The 22,478-nt window shown below is 50.2% G+C and overlaps 1 protein-coding gene across 7 annotated transcripts in view; it reads left to right on the top strand.

The window, feature by feature from the left end:
• The first annotated feature begins 320 nt into the window (after positions 1 to 320).
• Slc43a2 (solute carrier family 43 member 2) overlaps positions 321 to 22,478 on the top strand; it is a 46,961-nt gene continuing 24,803 nt past the window's right edge. For 2 of the 7 annotated variants that reach the window (XM_050128839.1, XM_050128841.1), the window contains exons 1-5: positions 344 to 471; positions 1,252 to 1,459; positions 10,383 to 10,590; positions 12,242 to 12,297; positions 13,330 to 13,406. In XM_050128839.1, coding sequence (XP_049984796.1) covers positions 1,300 to 1,459; positions 10,383 to 10,590; positions 12,242 to 12,297; positions 13,330 to 13,406 — 501 coding nt within the window. In that variant the 5' untranslated portion in view covers positions 344 to 471; positions 1,252 to 1,299. Of the gene's footprint in view, positions 472 to 775; positions 1,072 to 1,251; positions 1,460 to 10,382; positions 10,591 to 12,241; positions 12,298 to 13,329; positions 13,407 to 22,478 lie in introns of those variants that run through there. The other 5 variants (XM_050128840.1, XM_050128843.1, XM_050128845.1 and 2 more) reach the window with 5 other exon arrangements.

Genomic DNA, 22,478 nt, shown 5'->3' with positions numbered 1-22,478 from the left:
GTGCTGGAGCCCAGCTCAGTATGGACCAAGACTCCCTGAAACGCTGACGCAGGGATTTGACCGGGGAGAAGACTCCGAGCAGGGCGTGGGGCGATGCCCGCGGGGGCTCCGGGTCGAGGGGCACTACAGTTTCACTGGGTAGAGCCGGGCCTGCCCAAGCCGCCCCCCAGCCCCCCCATTCCTCTTGTTTGTCTCCAAGTCCGGCCGGAACCGGCTTCTGCTCGCCGGGGGGCGGGCGGGTAGCTGCTGATTGGTCAAGGCCTGTTTCCAGCCCCATTCAGCCAATCAACGGGCAGCAGTGTTTTTCATCTTAGGGTAGGAATAAAAGGGCTGGAAATAAAGGGGACAGAAAAGGCGCCGGGCGGGCCCGATACACACCGGTAGGAGCCGGGTGAGCTCGACTCCCGAAATCCGGGCCCCAGGCGAGGGTACGGGAAGCTGAAGCTGCTCACAGGCGGGGTTGGAAGAAAGGTGCATGCTTGCCAGGGAGAAGACACCGGGCGGGAGATGGAACAAAAAGGGAGAGTAGGAGGATGGAGGGGCGGGATCTGCTTCTATGGAAACGGGCTAATTGCTGGGGTGACAACCCGGCCCGGGGGTCGCGCGGTTGGCTCGCGCCGCCGGTTTGAACCGGCTTCGCCTCTCCCATGCGGGATTCGCGTGGCGGTAGCGCCTAGCGACCTAGACACTGGCCAATGGTGCAGCAGTTCCTGTGCGGTTCCACCAATGAATGCACCGTGGGCGGGCCGTTCCGGAGCTCCCTGCGCTGATCTTGTGGTTGAAGGAACTAGCTCTGGGGAAGGGTCTTGAGTGCGGGCGGGCGGAAGCCTGTCAGGGTCCTTGGGAGTGGCAGCTCTCAGGTGTGCCTCGGCTCAGGTGGCCCCTACGGCAAACTGCCTCCTTTAACGGCCCCCTTACCAGCTATTCAATCTTGCTTGGGGCCAGGGCCAGCTCCACGTCCTTGAGCATGCATTATTAGTCCCTTGCCACCTGCCATGCCTCAGTTTACCTCCGAGTGAACTGAGTGAGAAGCCTCTCCACTTGGCCCGCAGGGCCCCACCGTGGCCGAAGGTAGCGGTGCCAGCTAGTCGCGGGTTCGGGATGGCTCAGGTCCCGAACGGGTCTGGGGTTCGCTTCTTTTGAGGCGTGCACCTACAGCCTGGGCTGCTGGGGGTTGACAGTGTGGTCGCTGTGCGCCAGCGTCCACACGGGTTGGGTAGGGCCACCGCTGAAGCTGAGGTCTGTGCGCAGGTGTCTGTCTGCAGAGCCAGAGCCGGGCTACAGCCGCCACACCGCACCATGGCGCCCACCCTGGCCACTGCCCATCGGCGCCGCTGGTGGATGGCCTGCACGGCTGTGTTGGAAAACCTCCTCTTCTCTGCAGTCCTCCTGGGCTGGGGCTCGCTGCTCATCATGCTCAAGTCGGAGGGCTTTTACTCCTACCTGTGTACGAAGCCAGGTGAGAAGTATGCCTCGGTCAGGGGCAGGTTCCTAGAGTGGGGCTTTGGGAGAGGGAGGGTGGAGATGAACATCTAAGCAATGCTTGCTTGCTGCACAGAGCCTCCTAGTGCCAAAAGGCCCATTTGATCCTCATCCAACTCTCGGGGTTATCATCGTCCCCATTTGTGGGTGGAGAAACTGAGGCTGGGATCAGTCTTTCATTTGCCCAAGCTGCAGACTAGTAGACTTGGGACCCCTGCGTGCGATCAGGAATATTGCTGGCCTCCTGGCCTCCTAGGCCCTGCAGCATCGCTTGCCTTGCAGTTAAACGTGTGTAAGAAAGAGGAACTCGATTCACAGGCCGGAGTGCAGCAAGAGAGAGGAAGTGGCTTCGCCTCCACCCGAAGGAAGGCTCATCTAGATATATATGTTTTTTTTTTTTTTTTTAAGTCAGGCCGTTATGGAGTCTCCTAAAGGCTTGCCAAGATATAATTTCTTGTCTGTTTTTGCTGCTTTATGATTCTCCAAAGGCCATTTCCTCTCCTGAACTGTGAGAACATCTCAGTGGCTTCCAAACTTAGTAGGAAGGAAGAGGAAGGGGACGAGCGAGGGAAAGGACGTTCTGAAGGCAGGCTGAGGGTGGCTCTCGACGCCCCCCAGCCCATCCCTTCCACTGTCTTCCCACCCCGAGGGCTGCAGCTGAGCAGGGTCAGTCATCGGTGGGGCCCAGTCAGCTCCCAACCTCTCGTCACTTTCCTAGGCATCCTTGGTCAGACCTCCTGCCTTTGCCGCGCCCCACCCGGTACTTCAGCCCTCTCTGATGGTGGCCCAGATTTGAGTCCTTAGGTTACTGCTAGTGTGCCCTTTTCTTTCTAGAGCCCTTTAGTTTACTTTTTGACTTTTAATTGTCTTCTTGCATTTATTCGTTTGGGGGATGGGGCAGAGCACTGTGTGGAAATCCAGAGGATGACGTCTGCTTGGCTGTTCCAGCACGTGAGCTCAAGGAGGTAGAACTCAGGCAGACAGACCTGAGTGTCACCTCAACAGCTGTTTGTTTTTTTATTTCTTTTGGTTTTTAAAGACAGTTTCTGTGTGAACTAACACCCAGCCCTAAAGTGGTTTTTTTTTTGTTGTTTGTTTGTCTTTGTTTTTGACAGGCTCTTGCTGTGTAGCCCAGTCTAGCTTTTAATTTGTAATCCTTACATCTCTTTCTCTGAATGCTGAGATTATAGTCTATTCTACTTCACCCAGCCTCTCATTCTGAGCAGGAAGAGAAAGCTTTGGACCCGCTCCCGCTGCCCGTAACTCTGAGTCAGTCTTCATTTTCCTTCTCTGATCTGCTCAGTGGATCCTCAGGGCACAGAGCTTAGCAGGAGAGGGTAAGGGCCAGAGAAAGGGAGGGAATTCAGAGGGCACCTGGAAGAGGGCAGAAAGTCTATCGTTTATATCCAACCTTTAGCCTTTAGCACTCAGAAATATTTCCTAATAGCCAAAGGGTTCTTGGCAGGTCTTTCCCCACATCAGCAAGAAATCTTGAGATGAGAGTCAGACCTTGTTCCCTGACCAAGCTTCTGTTCTGCTTATGAGATGTTAGGAAATTAATGGCCCCGGGGAGATGGGGGAGGGACAGGGACGGGGACTGGAACAGGTAGAGGTGTATGGCTTTTTCTCCCTTTGTTGCAGGGTGCACTGGGCGTTTAAAAGCAGAAGGAAAAAAATCTTGATTCCCAGACAAATCTTCAGTATCTCATCCAGACCAGATGACTAGTGTGGGCAGACTTTTCTTTCCTTTCCTTTCTTCTTTGACATGTGGTGTTGGGGAAGTCAGATTGTCTGCTTCCACAATTTCTTAGATGGTATGGGCACTGTGGGGCTGGAAACTGCTTTCCTGACGAAACCGTCTTCCTTCCAGCGGCTGTGCGAGCATAGTGCTGAGTCAGTCTTTAAGCAGCCGAGAGATTGACAGGTCAGGTCGCTCCTACAAACCCAAGGGAAGGGGAAGGGTTAGGACAGTGGGTTGAACATCAACTTCTTATCCCATGCCTCTGCTCCTCTGTCTGATTTTGGTTTTTCTGATTATCTGGCAAACCCGCTGAGCTAGCATCCTCAGCTGGAAAGTCTGCTGACTCCACACAGCTTATCTCTCCAGCCTCCTTGCTTCTTGGAGTCCGGGTAACCTGTTGACTTTTGGGACCAGAAGCTTCCGTGCTTGTACTTCCTTGACTGGGAGTGCCTTGGCAAGGTTAGGGTCAAGGTTTGCTCTGTGGCCCAGCATTGTCAACCTCAGTGGATGGCTGAGTTGATTGCTTTAGACTTTGAAGGAGCTGACTTGTGTGTAGCTGACAGAGATGTGAATGCCTCAGCTTTGTGTTGTTTTTAAGATTGATGGCGTGAGTGTGTTCATCAAAGGAAATTTGCCTGAACCTGTTGAAAGGTTTTCAGGACAGTGTTGGGACTCTAGCCAGACTCTGGCTGCAGACACGGTGTTGGGTTCCAATTTGGCAACGTGGGAAAAGGGAAGGAATTCCTTGCGTCTCTGCTGACCCTCAGCTTGCTGCGCGTTGCCTGTCACATGGATGGGGGTAGTGCTCAGGAGCTGAGTCCGGGTGTTTCATGAGTTTTGTATACTACTCACCTGTTAATGGCAATTAGGGACCTCTCTTGTCCTCCTGGTGTGGACAATTGGGAGTCTAATGTGGAACGATTGGGGCTTTCCCAAGCTGAGTCCTTTGGTCCCTAAATGACCACTGTGGCCACTCACCTGACATGACCTCTTCCTTCATTTTCTCTGTTCTTTTGCTTAGTTTTGGTTTTGGTTTTAGATCCCTCTGCCTCCTGAGTGCTGGGATAAAGGCATACAGCCACGATGCCTTAATAAACCCTATTGAGGTGCTAGACTAGGGGTCCCTTGCTAATAAGTTTTTTATGATTTATGTATTTTTATTGTATGTATATTAGTGTTCTGCCTGCATGTCTGTGTGAGAGTATCAGAACTGGAACTATATGGTTGTGAGCTGCCATGTGGGTGCTGGGAATTGAACCTGGGTCTTTTGGAAGAGCATCTTAACCTCTGAGCCATCTCTCCAGCTCCGCCAGTAAGTCTTTACACAAAGATTCCATAAAGCTGAGGGTGGTGGGCATGAGACCATCAGCTGTGCTCAGGTGGAGGCCTTCCTACACTTAGGCAGAAGCCTAGAGGTGAAGAAGGGTGAGCTGGTGTGTGTGTGTGTGTGTGTGTGTGTGTGTGTGTGTGTGTAAGCCAGAACAGGCCACATCCCACACCTCAGAGGGGAAGACAGAAAGGCGGGTACAGCAGAGAGATGGCCGGTGGAAGGGCTAGGAGGCAAGGAAAACTAGATTTTATTCTCAAGGCCAGAAGGAAGCCAGGGAGGCAGAGGACTGCCAGAATTCAGCGAGCCTCTCAGAGACCCTTGAATGGTTGAGGGCTGGCCACATGCTGGGTGTGGGTGGGATGAGGGCTGTGAAGATGGGAATCTCCATGGCCCAGCTCCCAACATGAAGCTGAACCCCTGTTATGCATATCCGTGTACATGCTTTCACATTTATGGGCATGTGAGCGCATGAGTCGACGTCAGGATCCTTCGGTCCCTGTCTCTCGCTGAACCCAGAGCTCACAGCTTTTCCACAGGTTCTGCAGACACTAGTGTTCATGCTTGCTCTACTACCCAGGCTTGGCTCTGTGCTCTTGGCCCTTACAGTTAGGTACTCTTGCTGTGCCATCAAGAAACAAGACTCTGTGCCTCTAGAGGGCAGAGGGGCTGCTGTCCCCTGGGGAAGCAGCACAGACCCAGATATGAGACATGGACAAGGAGAATTCTGGGCTACGTCCAGGCCTTCCCTTTTATGGGCTTTTCTCCATACCTACAAGCCAGTGATGGAAACTTAGCTTTTGGCTCTTATTGCTTATGAGCATAACTGTCTCTATTTTTCTTTGAGACAAGATCTCACTATATAGCTCAGACTAGCCTTGAACTCGTGATCCTCTTGACTCCTCTCTCTTCCCCTTTATTTTTTTATATTTTTTTTGGACAGGGTTTTATTATGTAAGCCTGGTTGGCCTAGAACTCAGGTTAGGATGGCCTCAAACTGCCTCAGCCTCCCAAGTGCTGGGGTTACAGGTGTGTGCCACCATACTGGACTTGTTACAATTTGTTTTTTATTATTTTTTTTCAGTGCTAGGGAGAAACCCAGGGCTTCACAGGCTTTACCACTTAGCTACAGATTTAACTCACCCTAGTTTATTCTGAATTTAGAAAAATTCCAAAAGAAACAGTAAGAGGGCTAAAAGCTGGGACTCGTAGCCTCAAAAAAATGTGTCACAAAAAGAGTCCCCTTGCCTGTCACCGCCACTTCTGCCCTTCTCATGACCTGGTTTCCCTCCCTGACATCTGTTGGCTTATTTAGTCTCAGTGTCTCATGAAGGTCCTGTTGGGCATGGGCTGGCTTTTCCGTGGCTTTGTGGGAGAGCCGTGGACCAGCCCTGTTCTCACTAGGTGATAGGAAGGGCCTCTGGGGTGGCCCAGCTTTTTCCCAGCTTTGTTCTCTCAGCCTTCCACATTCCTCTAACCCACGAGGACAGGATAACCGTAGTCTCAGACTCTGGCTCCATTTGAGCCCAGTCTCTCAAGACACACAGCTGCTCCGCAGTCCCACCTACTGTCCTGTGGAATATGGAGTCGGAGTCGTGAGAGGGCACTTCGGTGCCACTGAAGCCGGTGGCAAGTACACAGGCTGTCTGTCCACAGGAGGCTGCTGCTGCTGCTGTGACCTCCGAAAGAGGGCCCAATGGTACTCACTGTGTCCAGCCTCTGGCTTGCTCTGTGGCTTAGCCGACCTCTCACCCACATCTCCCCTGCTGGGCTGAGATGCTGCTTCCTGTTGCCGGATAGACTAAGGATGGGAGAGAGGCTGGTGCAGGTACCCGCAGGAGGGCTGGCCGGGTCAGCAGCACAGAGGGGAGGGGTTCAGCCACCAGCCTGAGAAAGAACTGCTAGTGAACTAGAGAGTAACTCCTGCCATGTGCCTCTTTGTTCCCTCGGCACCATCAGGGAGATCTTCTGGAGTTCCTCACTCTCTTTGTTTGCCTGGGGTAAGGGAAGGACTCTGACCCCGGAGAAGCCAAAGGGGAGCCCTGAGTGGGGTCACAGAACTCGCTTGCCTCCTCTGCCTTCTCTGTTAAGATTTTGTTTGTGAGCCTTCTGAGTGGGGCCAACAGTACAGGGTATTGTTCTCTATTCCCGGCCCTGGCAGCCCTAGCCCTGTTCTCAGCACACTCTGGCACACCAGTTTCTTGCCTTTCTTCTCGTTAGCCCTTCCTGACTGTGCTAGCCCGGGCTGCTCTGTCCACCCCACGGTGGAAGCACCTGTTTAATAGCAGGTGCAGGCAGGACCCAAACGGCTGGCCTGAGCTAGGTTGGTGATGACTGCTCTCTAGACTGAGCAGGGGACACCTTGGGGCTGGACACTACCTATGTACATATCTGTTTGTCCCTTTCCTGGCTTTCTATGGCCAGGTGGGAGAAGATAAAACTGGAACAGCCTGGGTATGACTGGGCAGCTGCTGGAACCAAGATGATATGTGCGGGCTGTTTACTGCTAACAGAACTCTAGACTCTATGACGGTTCAGGTCCCTCTCCATGTAAGGACACTCAAGTTGCTCCCCAGACACAGAAAAGAGGCCGTTTGGCCCCCCCCAAATACTCAGATAATCTGCGGATAGACATCACTTTCGGAAGGAGGTGAGCAGAGAGGCCTGGTGGCCTCATTGGCCGGGATTTAAGAACAGATATGGGTGGCTTGACGTATTGATCCCTGCTCCAGCATGAAGGAAGGATAGGATACTTGTGTTTCAGCCCCTTCTCTGGGTCTAGTTGTGGACTGAACAGATCATCAAATGACTATAGACTTCATCCTCGTGTGCTTGCTTCTGCCATATCAGGAGACTGAAAAGGCCTTTGGATTTAAACTCTTTTAATTACTTTTAGTTGTGTCTGTGTGTCCATGTTTGTGTGTGAGCAGCGGTGTGCATGTTGCAGGTGTTGGTTCCTTACTTCGACCTTCCTTTGCTTCAAGTCCCGGGGATTGGACTCAAGTTGTAAGACTTGGTGACAAGCGCCTTTACCTGCTCAGCTACCTCACTGGCCCATTTTAGGATTAAAAAAGGTTATTAAGTCATTTTATTTTTTGTGTTCAAATGTTTTGCCTGAATGTGTTTTTATGTACCACATGTGTGCCTGGTCCGCTGGAGACCAGAAGAAAGCACTGGCTCCTCTGAAGCTCTCATTTCAGGGGTGGTGAGCCAACATGTGGGTGCTGGGATCTGAATCTAAGTCCTCTGCAAGAGCAGCCAGTGCTCTTAACCACTGAGCCATCTCTCCAGCTCGTAGTATTTTATTTTCACTATATACTGCAGTGCTAAGAACTGAACCCAGGACCTGGTGCTGTACCACGGAGCTACATCCCCAACCAGTGTTTTGGAAGTTTGTCTTCTGTCTCTTTATAAGAAGAGTCAGGGAGAGCTGGGTGAAATTGGCTCATGCCTTTAATCCCAGCATTCAGGCAGAGGTAGGTGGATCTCTATGAACTTAAGGCCAGCTTGGTCTACAAAGTGAGTTCCAGGACAGCCAGGACTATATAGAGAAGCCCTGTCTCAAAATAAACAACAAAGAACCACGGAAGCCAGGCAGTGGTAAAATCTTCTAATCCCAGCACTCAGGGGGCAAATGCAGGCAGATCACTGAGTTCTAGGCCAGTGGTCTACAAAGTGAGTTCCGGGACAGCCAGGGCTACTTAGAGAAAACTTGTCTCAAACAAACAAACAAACAAACAAAAAAAGAGTCCTCTTTGGAGGACTCTGGGGGAGTGCCTCAATTGGCTGTGCAGTTTTACCCCCACCCCACATTTCTCCTTTCTCCCCTGTTCTGTGTCGCCAGAGAGCCCATGGCACTTAAAGTTCTTGGGTGCAAGTAACTGGCTCCAGACCCTGGGTGGCCACAGTCAGGTCTCAGGCTGGAGTGCCCTCCCCCACCTGTCCACGCTATCTCATCTTTGCTGGCTCTCGTACCTGCATGATTGCCTAGAAATGCTCATTCCTGGGTGGAGGCCCGGTCCCCATACTGCAGGTCCAGTTCCTGTTCTGCTGGCAGGGCTGACACCTGAAACTCTTTTCCTTCCAGAAGCCGCCTCACACCTGCCAGCCACAGCAACACATGGGACCAATGGGCTCAGCGAATGGTGTTTGCCTTGTGTTGTGGCTGCTAGTGTGGAAGATGTCCTGGCAAGGGTTGGAAGTGTGGCCTGAAAGGTTTTGTTTGTGTGGGTTCAGGCTGTTAACCTGTGGCTCTCATCTCCCTAAATCCCTCTGTCTTCAGCTTGGCTCTGCGAGTGCTCTTTCCTTTCCTCTCTTAATCCCTTTGGCCACTGGGATGTGCTTCATTGTTTCCAGTCATTCAGTAAACAGCAACTGTGGCAAGGGCCCACTGCCATAATGCAACACAGTAGCCAGTTTCTAGCCTCAGACTCAGCCCAGTGGGCGACTAACTACAGTCACGCGCTCACGTGTTGATATAGCGCCGTGTTCCCTGCCACTCTGAGACGCTGCGGTCCTGTTAAATCACCTCCATCCTGAGCCCCTGTACAACTGACACTAGCAATAACAGTAGTTATTCACCAAACGCTTCGTATGCCCGTTGGGAGCTCTCGACTGCTATCTGGTTTTTCTCATGATCCTCCCCAAGGCTCTAGTGGTATATACTATTCATTATATTGTGTCTAGTTCACGGGTAAGTGAACCAACAGCAAGATCAAGTCCCATTTCTAAGGCAGCAGGAAGCAGGGGAAGGCAAGTTCTGTCATCATAGTCTCTACATGCCCCTAGCAGGGCTTTTTGCTCAGAGGCTGGCATGTGCCATTAGTCACCCCAAATGCTTTCTTTTCAGTTACCTTGGGTGGCTCTTAGAGGCCCAGCAGCAGGTTTTCTAGTCCTCGGCTGAGCAACCCCCACTTCTCCTACCCCTCGCAGCCAGAGGGCTGCACCTGGGAGGCACACAGTTAAGTTCCCTTGTCTCGTTGTTGGAGCCTCAGAGCTAATCAGCGGCTTGTTTCTGCAGGATTAGTCAGCATCACTGATGGAGAGTGCCCCAGTCCTATTCCCCACTTGTCCCCATCCTCCCTCCAGCTGGTGCAGCTCTTCTCCCTTCCTTTTCTGGGTTGTTTTGAATCTGGTTGAACTTTGGAGGGGGCACTCATGTGTGCAAGTGTGGCTCACACAGCAGGCTCTGGATGTGGTCGTGGGAGGAGGTGACCATCAACACAATAGCTCCAGTAAGAGAAGGAAAAATGGTGCGTCTTGCTGGGTGGTGGTGGCGCACACCTTTAATCCCAGTACTCAGGAGGCAGAAGCAGGCAGATCTCTGTGAGTTCGAGGCCAGCCTGGTCTACAGAGTGAGTTCTAGGACAAGCAGGTGCCTTTACCTGCTGAGCCATTCTGTCGCACCACCAACTCTCCCATTGGACACTGGGTTTCATGTAGCCTAGGCTGCCCTCAGACTCATTATCTGTGGATGACTTTGAGCCCCTGATCCTCCTGCTTAGATAACAGGAATTCACTATCATTCTAGAGTGGGAATTCTTATCTGGGACACTGGTGAGTGTCAAGGGACACATGAAGCCCTTGAAGTTGTGAGCAAGACTTTATGGTTTTTTAAATTGGATTCTTGACTGCTCTGTGATTCTACAAATGTTGTAAACACCTGCATTATTGCTGCAGGGGTCTGGGCGGCAGAGCCATGTCTTGTCAGTTGCCGGAGCCTTAAGGCTCTCAGAACGAGCTTTGGCTTTCTTAGTGGCATAATTCTGAAGGAGCATCTGTCTCTTGGGTCTTCACGAATACCTACCATATCTTCCTTCTTTGTACACACAGAGAATGTCACCAATGGCACAGTCGGGAGCACTGCAGAGCCAGAGCTCGAGGAGGTGAGCCTGGTGAACGGCTGGCTCAGCTGCAAGGCCCAAGATGAGATTCTAAATTTGGCATTCACTGTGGGTTCCTTCCTGCTCAGTGCCATCACCCTGCCTCTGGGCATCATCATGGACAAGTATGGTCCAAGGAATCTCAGGCTACTGGGCAGGTCAGTATGGGTTCCTTGGGGGAAGGATGAGGATAAGTGGTCCCCTGAGCTGCATCCCCTGCTGTAGGGAATCTCAGAATGTGCTAGCAGGTGCTCCATAGGGCTCCCTCAACACCCTGGGGCAGGGTTCCTTCTCTGTGTGGCCTTTCCCTGTGTTCTGCATGCAAGCCCCACAACTCAGGCCCATCTGGGATGACCTGAACTTGCTGGTCTTGTCTTTAACATTAGTTTTTGGGGCCATCAGGATGGCTCTTCAGGTAAAGATACTTGCCACCAAGCCTGATGACCTTATTTCCACCCTTAGAACCTAGAAGCTAGAGAACTGACTCCTGCAGGTTGCCCCTGACCTCTCTACTCTGTACCACTATACACGGAATGCACGCACCAACTTGTGTGTCTATACGTGCCAGAGTAAAATAAGTAGAGAAGAACATTGGTTTCCAAGGATTTGTGGCCTTATACTTCCTCCAGGAATGTGGGAGTGATTTTTTTCTAATCTGTTGCTTTTATTGGTTAATGAAAAAATGGCCTAGGCCCATTTGATAGGCCAACCCTTAGTTGGGTGGAGTAAACAGAACAGAATTCTGGGAGAAAGAAGCTGAGTCAGGGAGTCGCCATGATTCTCCCACTCCAGACAGACGCAGGTTAAGATCTTTCCTGGTGCTACACAGAATATTAGAAATGGGTTAGATCAATATGTAAGAGCTAGCCAATAAGAGGCTGGAACTAATGGGCTAGGCAGTGTTCAAAAGAATACAGTTTCTATGTAATTATTTCGGGGCATATGCTAGCCGTGCGGGTGGCCGGTGCTGGGGGATGCAGCCCCGCCGCTCCTATTACAACACAGGAAGAAAAAAGTTTTTGAACATCTATAAATATATGCAAATGTAGATTAGGTATATAGGTAGTGTGTGTGTGTGTGTGTGTGTGTGTGTGTGTGTAGGAGGGGTGAGAGGTGCTGCCCATTAAACTCTGCATAATGTATGCTGGACAAGTGTTTTACAACTGAGTTATAGTCCACATATGCCATTCTTAGTACTGTGTGCTTTAAATGTTGTGGATGGGGCTCAGTGGTAGAGTGCTTGCCCAACATGTGCATGGCCCTGGGTTTTACCCCAGCACCAAAAAAATAATAAGAATAAAGTCAATCGATTAATTAAAATGAATAAAGTTTTTTGTTTTGTTTGTTTTTTGTTTTGTTTGTGTGTTTTTTGAGACAGGGTTTCTCTGTAGTTTTGGAGCCTTAGAACTAGCTCTTGTAGACTAGGCTGGCTTCGAATTCACAGAGATCCTCCTGCCTCTGCCTCCTGAGTGCTGGGATTAAAGGAATGCATCACCACCACCCTGCAAAATGAATGAAATTGTAACAATTATGAAGTGAGGCTGAGGCTGCAGCTCAGAGGTGAAGCACTTGTGTAACACAGAAGACCCCGGGTTCAAGTCTTAGCCCTGAAAACAACTCCCAAGAGACCATTATCCTCCTGGATCATCCTGCATGCCTCACAAGGCGCATTCCCTGGTCTCCTAGATCTGTTAAGTGGTGATTATAAATGTTCTGAAGTGACACATAGTAAATTACTGCCCCCCATAACCATCTAGTAACAGCACTTGATAACATAGTATCAACAGAACACTTTCTGTTTGGTTTCAGTGCCTGCTTTGCGGTCTCCTGCTTGCTGATTGCATATGGAGCGAGTAACCCAGACTGTGAGTATGCCTTTTCTTTTATGCCAGAAGCTGGGGGAAGCGCCATCATCCACAGGTGCTCACTGGCCCACCTGCTCTTGGATGCTATCTTAGGCTTGGTGCTCCCTGTTCAAGCCAGAAGGGATACCTCTTAGCTGACTGCTCACTTACCTCATGGGTGGCCAGGGCAGCTTTCTGATTGGTGGTCTATTGCCTAGGACTTAGCTCTTTCAAATGTGTTGCTAGTGAGAGAATAATCACCCCACGCAGAAGTGTAAGAGGTGTTCTCAGGGTGTGTGCGGCTCCTGTCTGATCCCCAAGCCACCAACCCAGTCCATGGTGGTAGCCTCGCTGATGCCACTTGGAAGACAAGCTTTGTGGACCAGGCCCGGTACAGGACATGGCCTTCCATGGTTCAGAAATGGTAGCTGAGCCCTCTCCTCGTCTTCCTCTTCTTTGTTTCAGTCCTGTGGATTGAACCCAGGGCTTGTAAATGTCAGGCAAGCTCTCTGCCATCGAGCAACATCCCAGCTCTTGGACGCTTGAGACGGAGGTAGTCCAAGCTTGCCCCAAACGTAGTCCTCCTGGCTCAGCCCGAAGGCTGGGATTATAGGCATGGTACACCACACCCAGCTGAGCCTAGGCCTCAGGGCAGCCTAGGCCAGCCCTTGAAAAACAACTTAGGAAACACCTGGATCCCATCTCCAGTGGAGAACTTTAAGGGCTTTTCGCACAACTCCAAACTAGGACCGGGATCTCAGTAACCTCCTAGCCAGGCTCACCTGCAGATTCCCAGGAACCTGGGGTTTTATTGTCTGTGAGCAGATTTTTGGGGTCATTTGATTGAGTCTAGGTCAACAGAAAAGAGAGTGGGCACACGTCTTTTGCTAGAACTCAAGGTCCCTGAGGTAGGCAAGAGGACGGAGGGAGTGCTATCCAGGCGTCGCTAACCCTTGATGGCCTGGCCTTTATTTTTAGCTCATCTGTAGCCTTCTCAGTATGGAACGCTGTGCTCCTGTGCTCCCCCAATTATGGCTTTCTGTCTGTCCACAGCGCTGTCTGTGCTCATCTTCATCGCCTTGGCTCTGAATGGCTTTGGGGGGATGTGCATGACGTTCACTTCATTAACCGTAAGTATTGGTTTGTTAAGGAACGTTTCCAGCTGGGGAAGTGCGGGATTCGGGCATATTGGTTGGCTTCCGGGTCCTTTCTTTCCATTCCCCTTTATACTTGGATGGCCCAAGCAGTGTTGGGCTGGGGTTTCTCTAGCCTGACAGCAAAGCCAGTCCCATAGGTTCTAAAGCAGACAGGTGTGACTCCCAGGGTGACTTGCAGCTGCTTCTGGGCTTGCCTTTGGTATGGGGGAACGCAGGTTTCTGTCAGAGAAGAGCCGGGAAAACGCGTTGCCCGCGTTGTTTCTTATCATCAGTGGCTGCCATCCCGAGGCTCTCCAGGAACTCTGGCTTACAGTGCCATTTGTAGACAGCCTGTCCTGGAACCACCCAGCCCCAACCTTTGCAGGTGCCTGGAACTGAGTGGCAACATTGTGACACTCTTCCCTGCTAGGACACAGATGTCTGGCCAGATAGGTGAAACTGTTTCTTGGAATGTGGAGCATGTTCTTGGCAGGACCACCAGGACACCACAAAACAGGTTTCTTTTTAAGGAGGGCTGGAGGAGGAGCTGAAGGAAGTTAAAGAAGGAATAGAAATATCTTTCCCTAAGGGAAGACCGCAGACTTACACCGACAGGCTTCTATCAAAGGAACATTTCCCGACTCAGTTTACCTCTGAAGCCTTATAAACCATGACTGTTTAAGTCTGGTTCTGTTTCCCATTATGCTCTTATCAGGAGTCAAGCTGTTAAGAGGCCTTTTGTTGAGGTTTTGCTCCGAGAGTGCTGGGACCTTTCTGGTCCTTTGATAAAAGAGCCTGCAGAGATACTGGCATCTTGGTTACCAGTCTGCAGGCCTACATCTTCTCTGCTCCCTTTTCCTATGCTTTCCCTGGTAGGGAGGATTAACCATCTGGGCCTTTGTCCCTGGACAGGGAAAGTTCACCGCAGTCTCTTCAGGAAAGGAGGCCCGGTGTAGGCAGCATGTGTATTGAGCCCTGGGTGTGGGAGTCTGAGGGTGAGCGGCACACTCACCTGGGGGATCAGTTGCTTCACCTGCTGGAGCCCTCAAGGTGTACTTTGGATCTGTCGGGGCATTTTTATTTTTTATTTATTTTTTTAATCAGATACATTTAAAACCAAAATAGATATTGTCTCCCACGTATGTCATAATCCCAGAGGAAAACAGATGTTGAAACAGGGAGAAGTGTGTTCGCACTGTGAAAAGTACACAGATTCCACTAGGTTGTGTAAGTGTGAAACAGGAGTCAGGCATGGTTCTGTTTGTTCTTGGACAGCATGGAAACCACCAACCCTTTTTTTTTTTTTTATCAAGATGAAAAACAAAAACCTGGAGTCGCGCCGGGCGGTGGTGGCGCACGCCTTTAATCCCAGCACTCGGGAGGCAGAGGCAGTCGGATCTCTGTGAGTTTGAGGCCAGCCTGGTCTACAAGGGCCAGTTCCAGGACAGGCTCCAAAACCACAGAGAAACCCTGTCTCGAAAAAACAAAACAAAACAAAAAAAAACCTGGTGTCGCCCTTATTATTTTTGTCACGTTGGGCATCTGGTAGGGCAGATCTGAATTTCAGGATATAAATTGGAGATGGTCCTGGGACTTGCGGAGCTTGGCTTAAGTGCAGAGCAATGCTTAGTCACCATGAAGCAAGGGGTAGACGTGGGCCGGGCGCAGCTCAGTAGCAGAGGCTTCTCCAGCGTCACAGGACTCTGGGTACCAACCCCAGCACGGCGCCTATAAAAAGAGAAGAGCTGGGTGGTGTGGTCCATACTGCAACCGAGCACTCAGGAGGCAGGGGATAATTGCTGTGATTTTAAAGCCATCTTGGGCTACAGAATGAGGCCTTGCCTCTGTACCCCTGGAATAATAAAAAGGACAGCTAGACATGATAACATGGTCCTTCAATCCCTGCGCTTAGAAGGATCAGAAATTCAGGGTTATGCTCAATTACATGGAAGTTCAGGGCTACCCTGTCTCAAACAGTAACAACATCCACTCTCAGTTACATAGGAAGTTCAAGGCCACTGTGGGCTCAAGGCTCAAACAGTAACAGCAAAAGACAAACAGAGGAAAAGCATGTGGGGAGTTCCTTCTAAGAAATTCTGTAGGAGCTTTCTGGGGTGACCCACACCTTTAATCCCAGCACTCAGGCAGAGGCTGGAGACTCTTGGTGCATTTGAGGCTAGCTTGATCTACATATTGAGTTCCAGGACAGCCAGGACCAAACAGAGACTCTGTCTTTAAAAAAAAAAAAAAAAAAAATTAAAAAAAGACATCCTGTAGGGCAGAGATACAGTGATATATATGTAATCCTGGTTCTTTGGGAGACTGAAGCCAGCCTGGCCTGTGTCACATAGCAGAACTCTATCACAAAAACAAGTCAAAACAAAAACATACGAGACAGCAGGCAAGCCTTGACTTCTGCCTGTGTCTGCTTTCTTTTTCATTGTTGTCTCTGTAGTTAGCATACAGAATAATAGATTCATGATGACATTTTCACACCAAGCTACCTTCCTGCTTTTTATGTTACCTCTCCCTGTTTCTGCCACTAAAGAAAGCCTGCAGGTAAGAGCTCTTCCCGAGGTCCTGAGTTCAATTCCCAGCAACCACACGGTGGCTCACAGCCACTGGTGCCCTCTTCTGGCCTGCAGGCATACATGCAGACAGAACATTGTACATAATAAGTAAAAAAATTTTTTTTAAAAAGAAAGCCTTTAAAATGAAGTTGGAAGCTGTTGTCCAAGGTACTTTTAAGAAAAAGGAATGAACCCATAAGTATTCTTTTGACTTTTCTTATTTTGTTGTTGTTAAATAAAATTTTTTTTTAATTACTCAGCATTTTGGAAATTTAAATTGTAGGCTGCAAAATTCTCAGTGTCTTATCTTCCTCAGCCTTAGAATTTATTCTTCAGTTTTGTCTGTGCGTCAGTGTTATTCTTCTTGGCTTTCTCGGTTTTCTGTATCTACAGGGTTCATCTTCCAGTTCCCTTCCTGTACCTAGAGCTCTGCATTCTTCCTTTTGTCCCCAGTGGTTGTCCTTGCTATTGTCAGGGTCCATGCTACCCTGTAGTAGAAACGAACTCTAATTCACTTCAGCTAGGTTCCCACTCAGGGATGCTCAAGTTGGTTTCCAGTCCTTCTCTTTGTGAACACTGTTGAAATGAACATCCTGTATGCGTATTTCTGTAAAATAAATTCCAGGAAGTGGAATCTCTAAGCTCCAGGATTAGCATGTTTTAACTTTCAATATACGCTTTTTTTTTTTCCCCCGAGATAAGGTTTCTCTGTAGCTTTGGTGCCTGTCCCGAAACTAGCTCTTGTAAACCAGGCTGGCCTCAAACTCACAGAGATCACCTGCCTCTGCCTCCCGAGTGCTGGGTTTAAAGGTGTGCACCACCACTGCTCGGCTACATCATTCATTTTTATGTTTTCTTTTTTACTTTTATTTGATTTGATTTGTTGTGTATGTTTGTAGACACGTGCACATGAAGCCACATGGAGGTCCGAGGACTTTCTGAGTTGGTTCTCTCCTTGACCATATAGGTTCTGGGGAAGGAGTTTCCTTGGTCTCAAATGCCTTTATACACTGTGCCAGGATCTTGCTGGTCCCCTTTCATCTTTTACTTACTTATTTCATTTTGTTTCTGTAAGTTCTCACTGTGTAGCCGTGACTGGTCTGGAACTTGCTGTGTACACCAGGCTGGCCCACACTCCCAGAGCCTGTTCCTGCTTCCTGTGTGCTAGGGTTAAAGAGGTGCCTCTTTCATCTTTTGAACACAGTGAAAAATGATACATCATAATTAAAGTTTTTTTCTTTAATCAAAATGAGACAAAGCACCAGTGGTTCAGGCAGCTGGATCTCTGTGAGTTCAAGGTCTGGTCTAGGAGAGCTAGTTTCTGGACAGGCACCCAAAGCTACAGAGAAACCTTCTCAAAAAAACAAAACAAAAACAAAACAAAACAAAACAGTGTTTTTAGATTTCTGTATGGTCCGTGATAGGCTCCAGAAAAACTATGTGCTTAGCCCCCAAGCAAACAGTATACATGTTCTACTCAGGGTCATGTCTTGCACAGTGTTGCTTGCTTTCATCATGACTGCGTGAGTGCGTGTGTGCGTGCGTGCGTGTGTGCATGTGTGTGTGCGTGTGTGCACGCTCGCGCTTTCTAGTAACTCCTGGCTCTCCCACCCACTTCACCACTTCAGGTCCCTGGCCAGGCTACATGTGAGTGGGTCCTGTGTAAAGCATTAGGTAGGAGGGATCTGTCCTTTTAAGGGAGGTCTAGGGCTTGTCCTCTGACTTCTTTATCTATAGGGCAGGGGTCAGTGAGCTGCTATCCCAGGCCTAATGCAAACCTCTGCCTGTTTTTATAAACAAGATTTTGCTTGAAACACATCATTTGGGTTTGCTCACGTGTTGCCTGTGGATGCTCTCATGTAACAGAGGCTGTCGGGCTATCGTGACAGAGACCATATGGCCCACAAAGACAGAAATATTTACTGTCTGGCCCTTTATGGAAAGCATTTGCCAGCCTTCAGTCTAGAGTCTCTGAGAAGCTACACTGTCCTCCACCTGAGGGCAGAGGGTCAATACCCCCTAGAGGTCCCCCCGCCCCCCCCCTGATAGGCGGGAGAAGTAGATTGAAGCCATATTAAGGTGTTTAGCTGTTAACTAAAAGTTTATAGGTTTGAATCCTATCAANCCCCCCCCCGCCCCAGTATCTCTGGTTGCTCAGGATAGCTCTCCACCCCTTCCCCCAGGCTGGAGGGCTCCCCTTGGACATCCCCTTGTCCCATGAGGCTTCCCACGGGACCTGATCTCTCATGGGAATAAACACTGAGAGGAATAGGAAGCTGCCGTGGAGGACAGACTGAAGCTGTTAGGCAATGTTCCTGGCTTTCTGCTGAGCAGAGCTGAATCTGCTTGTGACACAGCCCAGGCCTTTTAAAAAGCAGAACTGTCAGGCCCAGCTCCCGGAGACACTGCACTGGCCGCACAATGGCGCTTTCTGTTTGTGTCTCCCATCCGTGTTTTCATTTGGGGGACAAAGGAGTCTTCGAGGTTGTCTTTAGAACTCCCTAAATCAAATCTACGAGGGCTTTTCAACACAGAATGGCTCCTTGATAACCTGGAATGTGGGGGAATGTGTTGTCAGGGAAACCCTCGTGGGGGGACTTTCTCAGGCCCAAGGGGCTTTGTATGACCTGGGCTGTGGGCTGTACACCCATCGGTGGAGAAGGGGCCCCAAGTTGGCAAAATGCCTTTTCCTCACAGACCAGGAGTAGGTGGCCCATAGCTTGTACCCCACCCTCCACCCTCACAGAGCTTTGGGAGTTCATACTCTGTCCTCCACAGTGTGGTTTTTTCCTCTAGTGAGGAGATTCAGAGGCTAACCCATAGTCAGGGCTGGTTCTCTCAGGTCTCTTGAAGCATGAGGCATGGGCATCCCTGAGGGAGGTACACGCCTGTCCACTGGTGTAAGCACACACCCCATGGTGTGGAGCCTTGGCCTCCCCGGACATCTGGTCAGCACACTCTAGTCTGTTTGCTTAATGTCTCTAGTTTGTACAACCCTTTAACTCGCTCCATCAGCTGAAGCACAAACACCGGCCGGCGGCTGAGGTGGCGTCTTTGGGCCGCCACCCTACAATCCAGGGCCTGGGTTGCTTAGAGATGGGAGCAGATGCAGCCAAAACTGTGACCATATCTTTTCCACTTCATTACCCTGACCCTTGTCAGTGTGGGCGGGATGGGGAGTTCTGGTCTGAAACCCTCACAGAAAAGTGGTTACAAAATGTTCAGGGGAAAAAAAATATCTCTGTGGACTTTACTCATTTTATTCGTTGCATTTGGCTTTAAACCCAAGGAAGAAATGATCTCAGGGGAATTAGATTGGAGTTTGAAGAGATTAGAGTACTCAGCCGGCTCTTTAAAGACCCGAGGGAGGGGTGGAAGTCAGTCAGCCCCATTCTGCAGCCATGCGGGGTTTCATTTGCTTCTCTACCTGGAGAGCCCAGGTGCCAGGCAGGTAAAACTCTCCGAGTACCACAGCCCACATAACCTCTTTCCTATTCCATCCATACCTTGGGATGCCAAAGCAGTCAGCTGATGGCCATTGGCCCGGGAAAAATGGGCCATCAGAGGGGTTCTACCTCATGAATTTGCTCCACATGACATGTGCTGGGGTTGACAGGAGGCAGTGGGGGTGTCGGTAGGGTTCTGGGCCTGGCAGGTGGAACGGGAGGCGGCTGGGAGAAGGCAGTTTTCCCTCCCTGCTCCTGCACCAGTGAAGCGGAAAGGTGACCACAAGGACCTTTCCAGCGAAGTGTGCTGAGGGGTGCCTGCCTGTTTCGCCTAGTCCGCTTGTCCAGACTAGCTCCTGGGTAGATAGTCTGGACAAGATAGGCTGGATCCTGGCCTACCTAGGCTTTACTGAACCCAGGGTGTGTATACCAGCTACCTGGGGATGAGAGTCATCTCTGCAGAGGGCCACAGGCCTAGAAATGTTAACCCCTACCTACTGCTGGGCTCTGACTTCATCAGAGTCAGGGTGTAGCCCCAGGGTCGAGCAGATTCAGGGTGCCTTGGATATGAAAAAGGGGTGTCACTCACCCCACGGCCTCCCCTGCGGGTTCTTGTGAAAAAAAGGCATATGGTTTTGGTCATCTTAGGGTTCCTAAGAAAGATGGTCCAAAGTGCTTTTGGCCATGGCCTCTGGGGATTCTTGTCCAGTGGCCTGAACACCAGGGGAGGGGCTGCCTGCAGCTGCTGTTTTCTCCCGCTGGGAATGTGACACAGCTGGGCCTGTTTATGGTACAGCTGAGGGACTGAGAGAGCGTGAGTCATCAGGCTGAGGCCCGGGAGCGGGAGCCCAGGCATGGAGGACAGGTTTTCCTCGCAGAACAGGGGCAGCAAAGTGTCTGGGAAGAAAGCAAGAGCTGGGAGAGGGCCTTGAACTGCCCTACCTGTGAGTGTGCCCGAGAGCCAGGCGGCAGCCTCTGCCGTGTTTCCCTTGCCCCGCAGCATGGCTCTAGCTGCCTGTTTGGCAGCAGAGCTGGTCTTTCCCTCCAGTAGGCCCTTGCAGCCCCCCTAAGGCAGTCGGCTTCACACTTGCTACTTCAGCGCCATTGCCTGGCACCACTGTGTCCAGCAAGACTGGGCTGAAGCTGGAGGAGAGACCAGACCAGTGAGACAGGGGACCCAGACCTGGAAGAAACAGGACGAGTCCATCTACAAACACATCCCTGGGTGGTATGGGCCTGGACCCCGGGGGTCAGCTGAGAGCAGAGGCTGGTGGGGCTAAGAGGAGCATCTGGAAGGATGTAGGAGTCCCCAGTGAGCTGGCATCAGACAGGAGCCCGGGAGGGAGAGAGATGACGTGAGGAGAAATGCCTTGAGAGACAAACGGAAGTTACCATACCAGGCCTTGGTCTGACTGCACTTTTTTTGTTGTTGTTGGTTTTTGTTTTTTTCGAGACAGGGTTTCTCTGTATCTGTAGCTTTGGTGCCCGTCCTGGAACTAGCTCTTGTAGACCAGGCTGGCCTCGAACTCCCAGAGATCCACCTGTCTCTGTCTCCTTCAGCAAATCCTACCGGTCTGCGCCACCAGAACTGGCGACTGCACTTTTGGATCCTATGTTTGACCTTGAGGGAGTCCTTTGATTCTTAAGTGATTTGTTCTAGATAAGGTCCCCACGTAGCTCAGGCTGGCCAAGGGTGACTGAATCTCTGATCCTTCTGCCTCCACCTCCTGAGGGCTGATTACAGGTGTAAGCCCCGAGCCCAGTGTAGACGCTGAAAGTTTTGTATTCAGTGAGTGAGCATGACAAGGTGCGTTTAGACAGTTGCTTTCAGGGCTTTAAAGACGCTGTAGAAAGCAGGTGCTAAAATTAGTTGCTGTTAGTATACGTACTATTTAATGGGAAGGAAATGTGAGCAAGCTGCCCCTGAGCCAGACAGTGAGGGAAATCTCTGGCAGGCAGGACTGCTTTGGGAAGAGAAGGACCCAGACCGAGGGAGAAAACACAATCGCTGTTTACCACTTAGGTACAAAGTAACTAATACCACAGGGAAACCCTCGCTCTCTGTGCCCTTCCCTCCTGTGAGCGTTCTGACTATTGTCAGATGTTTATGCTTTGGGTTTGATTAGCCAAGGTCAGCCTCTCAGTCCTTCTGCTGAGCAGTTTCATCCTGTACAAGCACTAGGTAGTCTGGAAGCCTAAACACACTTGGACTATCTCACTCTCTGCCTTTCCCCAAGTTTTTTTTTTTTTTTAAAGATTTATTTATTCATTAGATATACATTGTTCTTCAGGCCAGAAGGGAGCACCAGATCTTACTACAGATGGTTGTGAGCCACCATGTGGTTGCTGGGAGTTGAACTCAGGACCTTTGGAACAGGCAGTGCTCTTAACCACTGAGCTAACTCTCCAGCCCCTCCCCAAGTTTTTGAAACAGAGTAAAACCCATTTAATCCTGACCAGCCTGGTGCAACTTATTCTCCTGTCTTCACATCCTCATTGCTAGGACTACAGAGGCTTGCCATCATACCCAGCTCGATCACCTATTTAAAATACGTCTTTTTGTTCATTTTTTGTTTAAAAAGGTATGAAAAACTTATATATTAAGAGGAAATTAGATTACAAAGAAAAACATAATTCCAATATTGGGCATACTGACTTATTTATTTTTATTAATTTTTAGTTAGTATACAAAATAACAGGTTTCATTAGGACATGCTCATATGCCTTGCTGATATTTGTCCCCTACTCCTTTCTTCCAGCCCTTCTTCCTCACAAAAACACGTTTTCAGTGCTACAGATTAAACCTTGGACCTCACCCATGCTAGGCATGCCCTCTTCCCCTGAACTGACCATCTCAGACCATGACTGGCCTTACTCTATAAAAGAATCTTTGTAGGGCTGGAGAGATGGCTCAGAGGTTAAGAGCATTGCCTGCTCTTCCAAAGGTCCTGAGTTCAATTCCCAGCAACCACATGGTGGCTCACAACCATCTGTAATGGGGTCTGGTGCCCTCTTCTGGCCTGCAGGCATACACACAGACAGAATATTGT

The sequence above is a fragment of the Alexandromys fortis genome, unplaced genomic scaffold, assembly GCF_014885135.2.
Source record: "Alexandromys fortis isolate MF-2015 unplaced genomic scaffold, M_Fortis_MF-2015_v1.1 scaffold_80, whole genome shotgun sequence".
NCBI lineage: Eukaryota > Metazoa > Chordata > Mammalia > Rodentia > Cricetidae > Alexandromys > Alexandromys fortis.
This window is presented reverse-complemented; position numbering and strand designations above follow the sequence as displayed.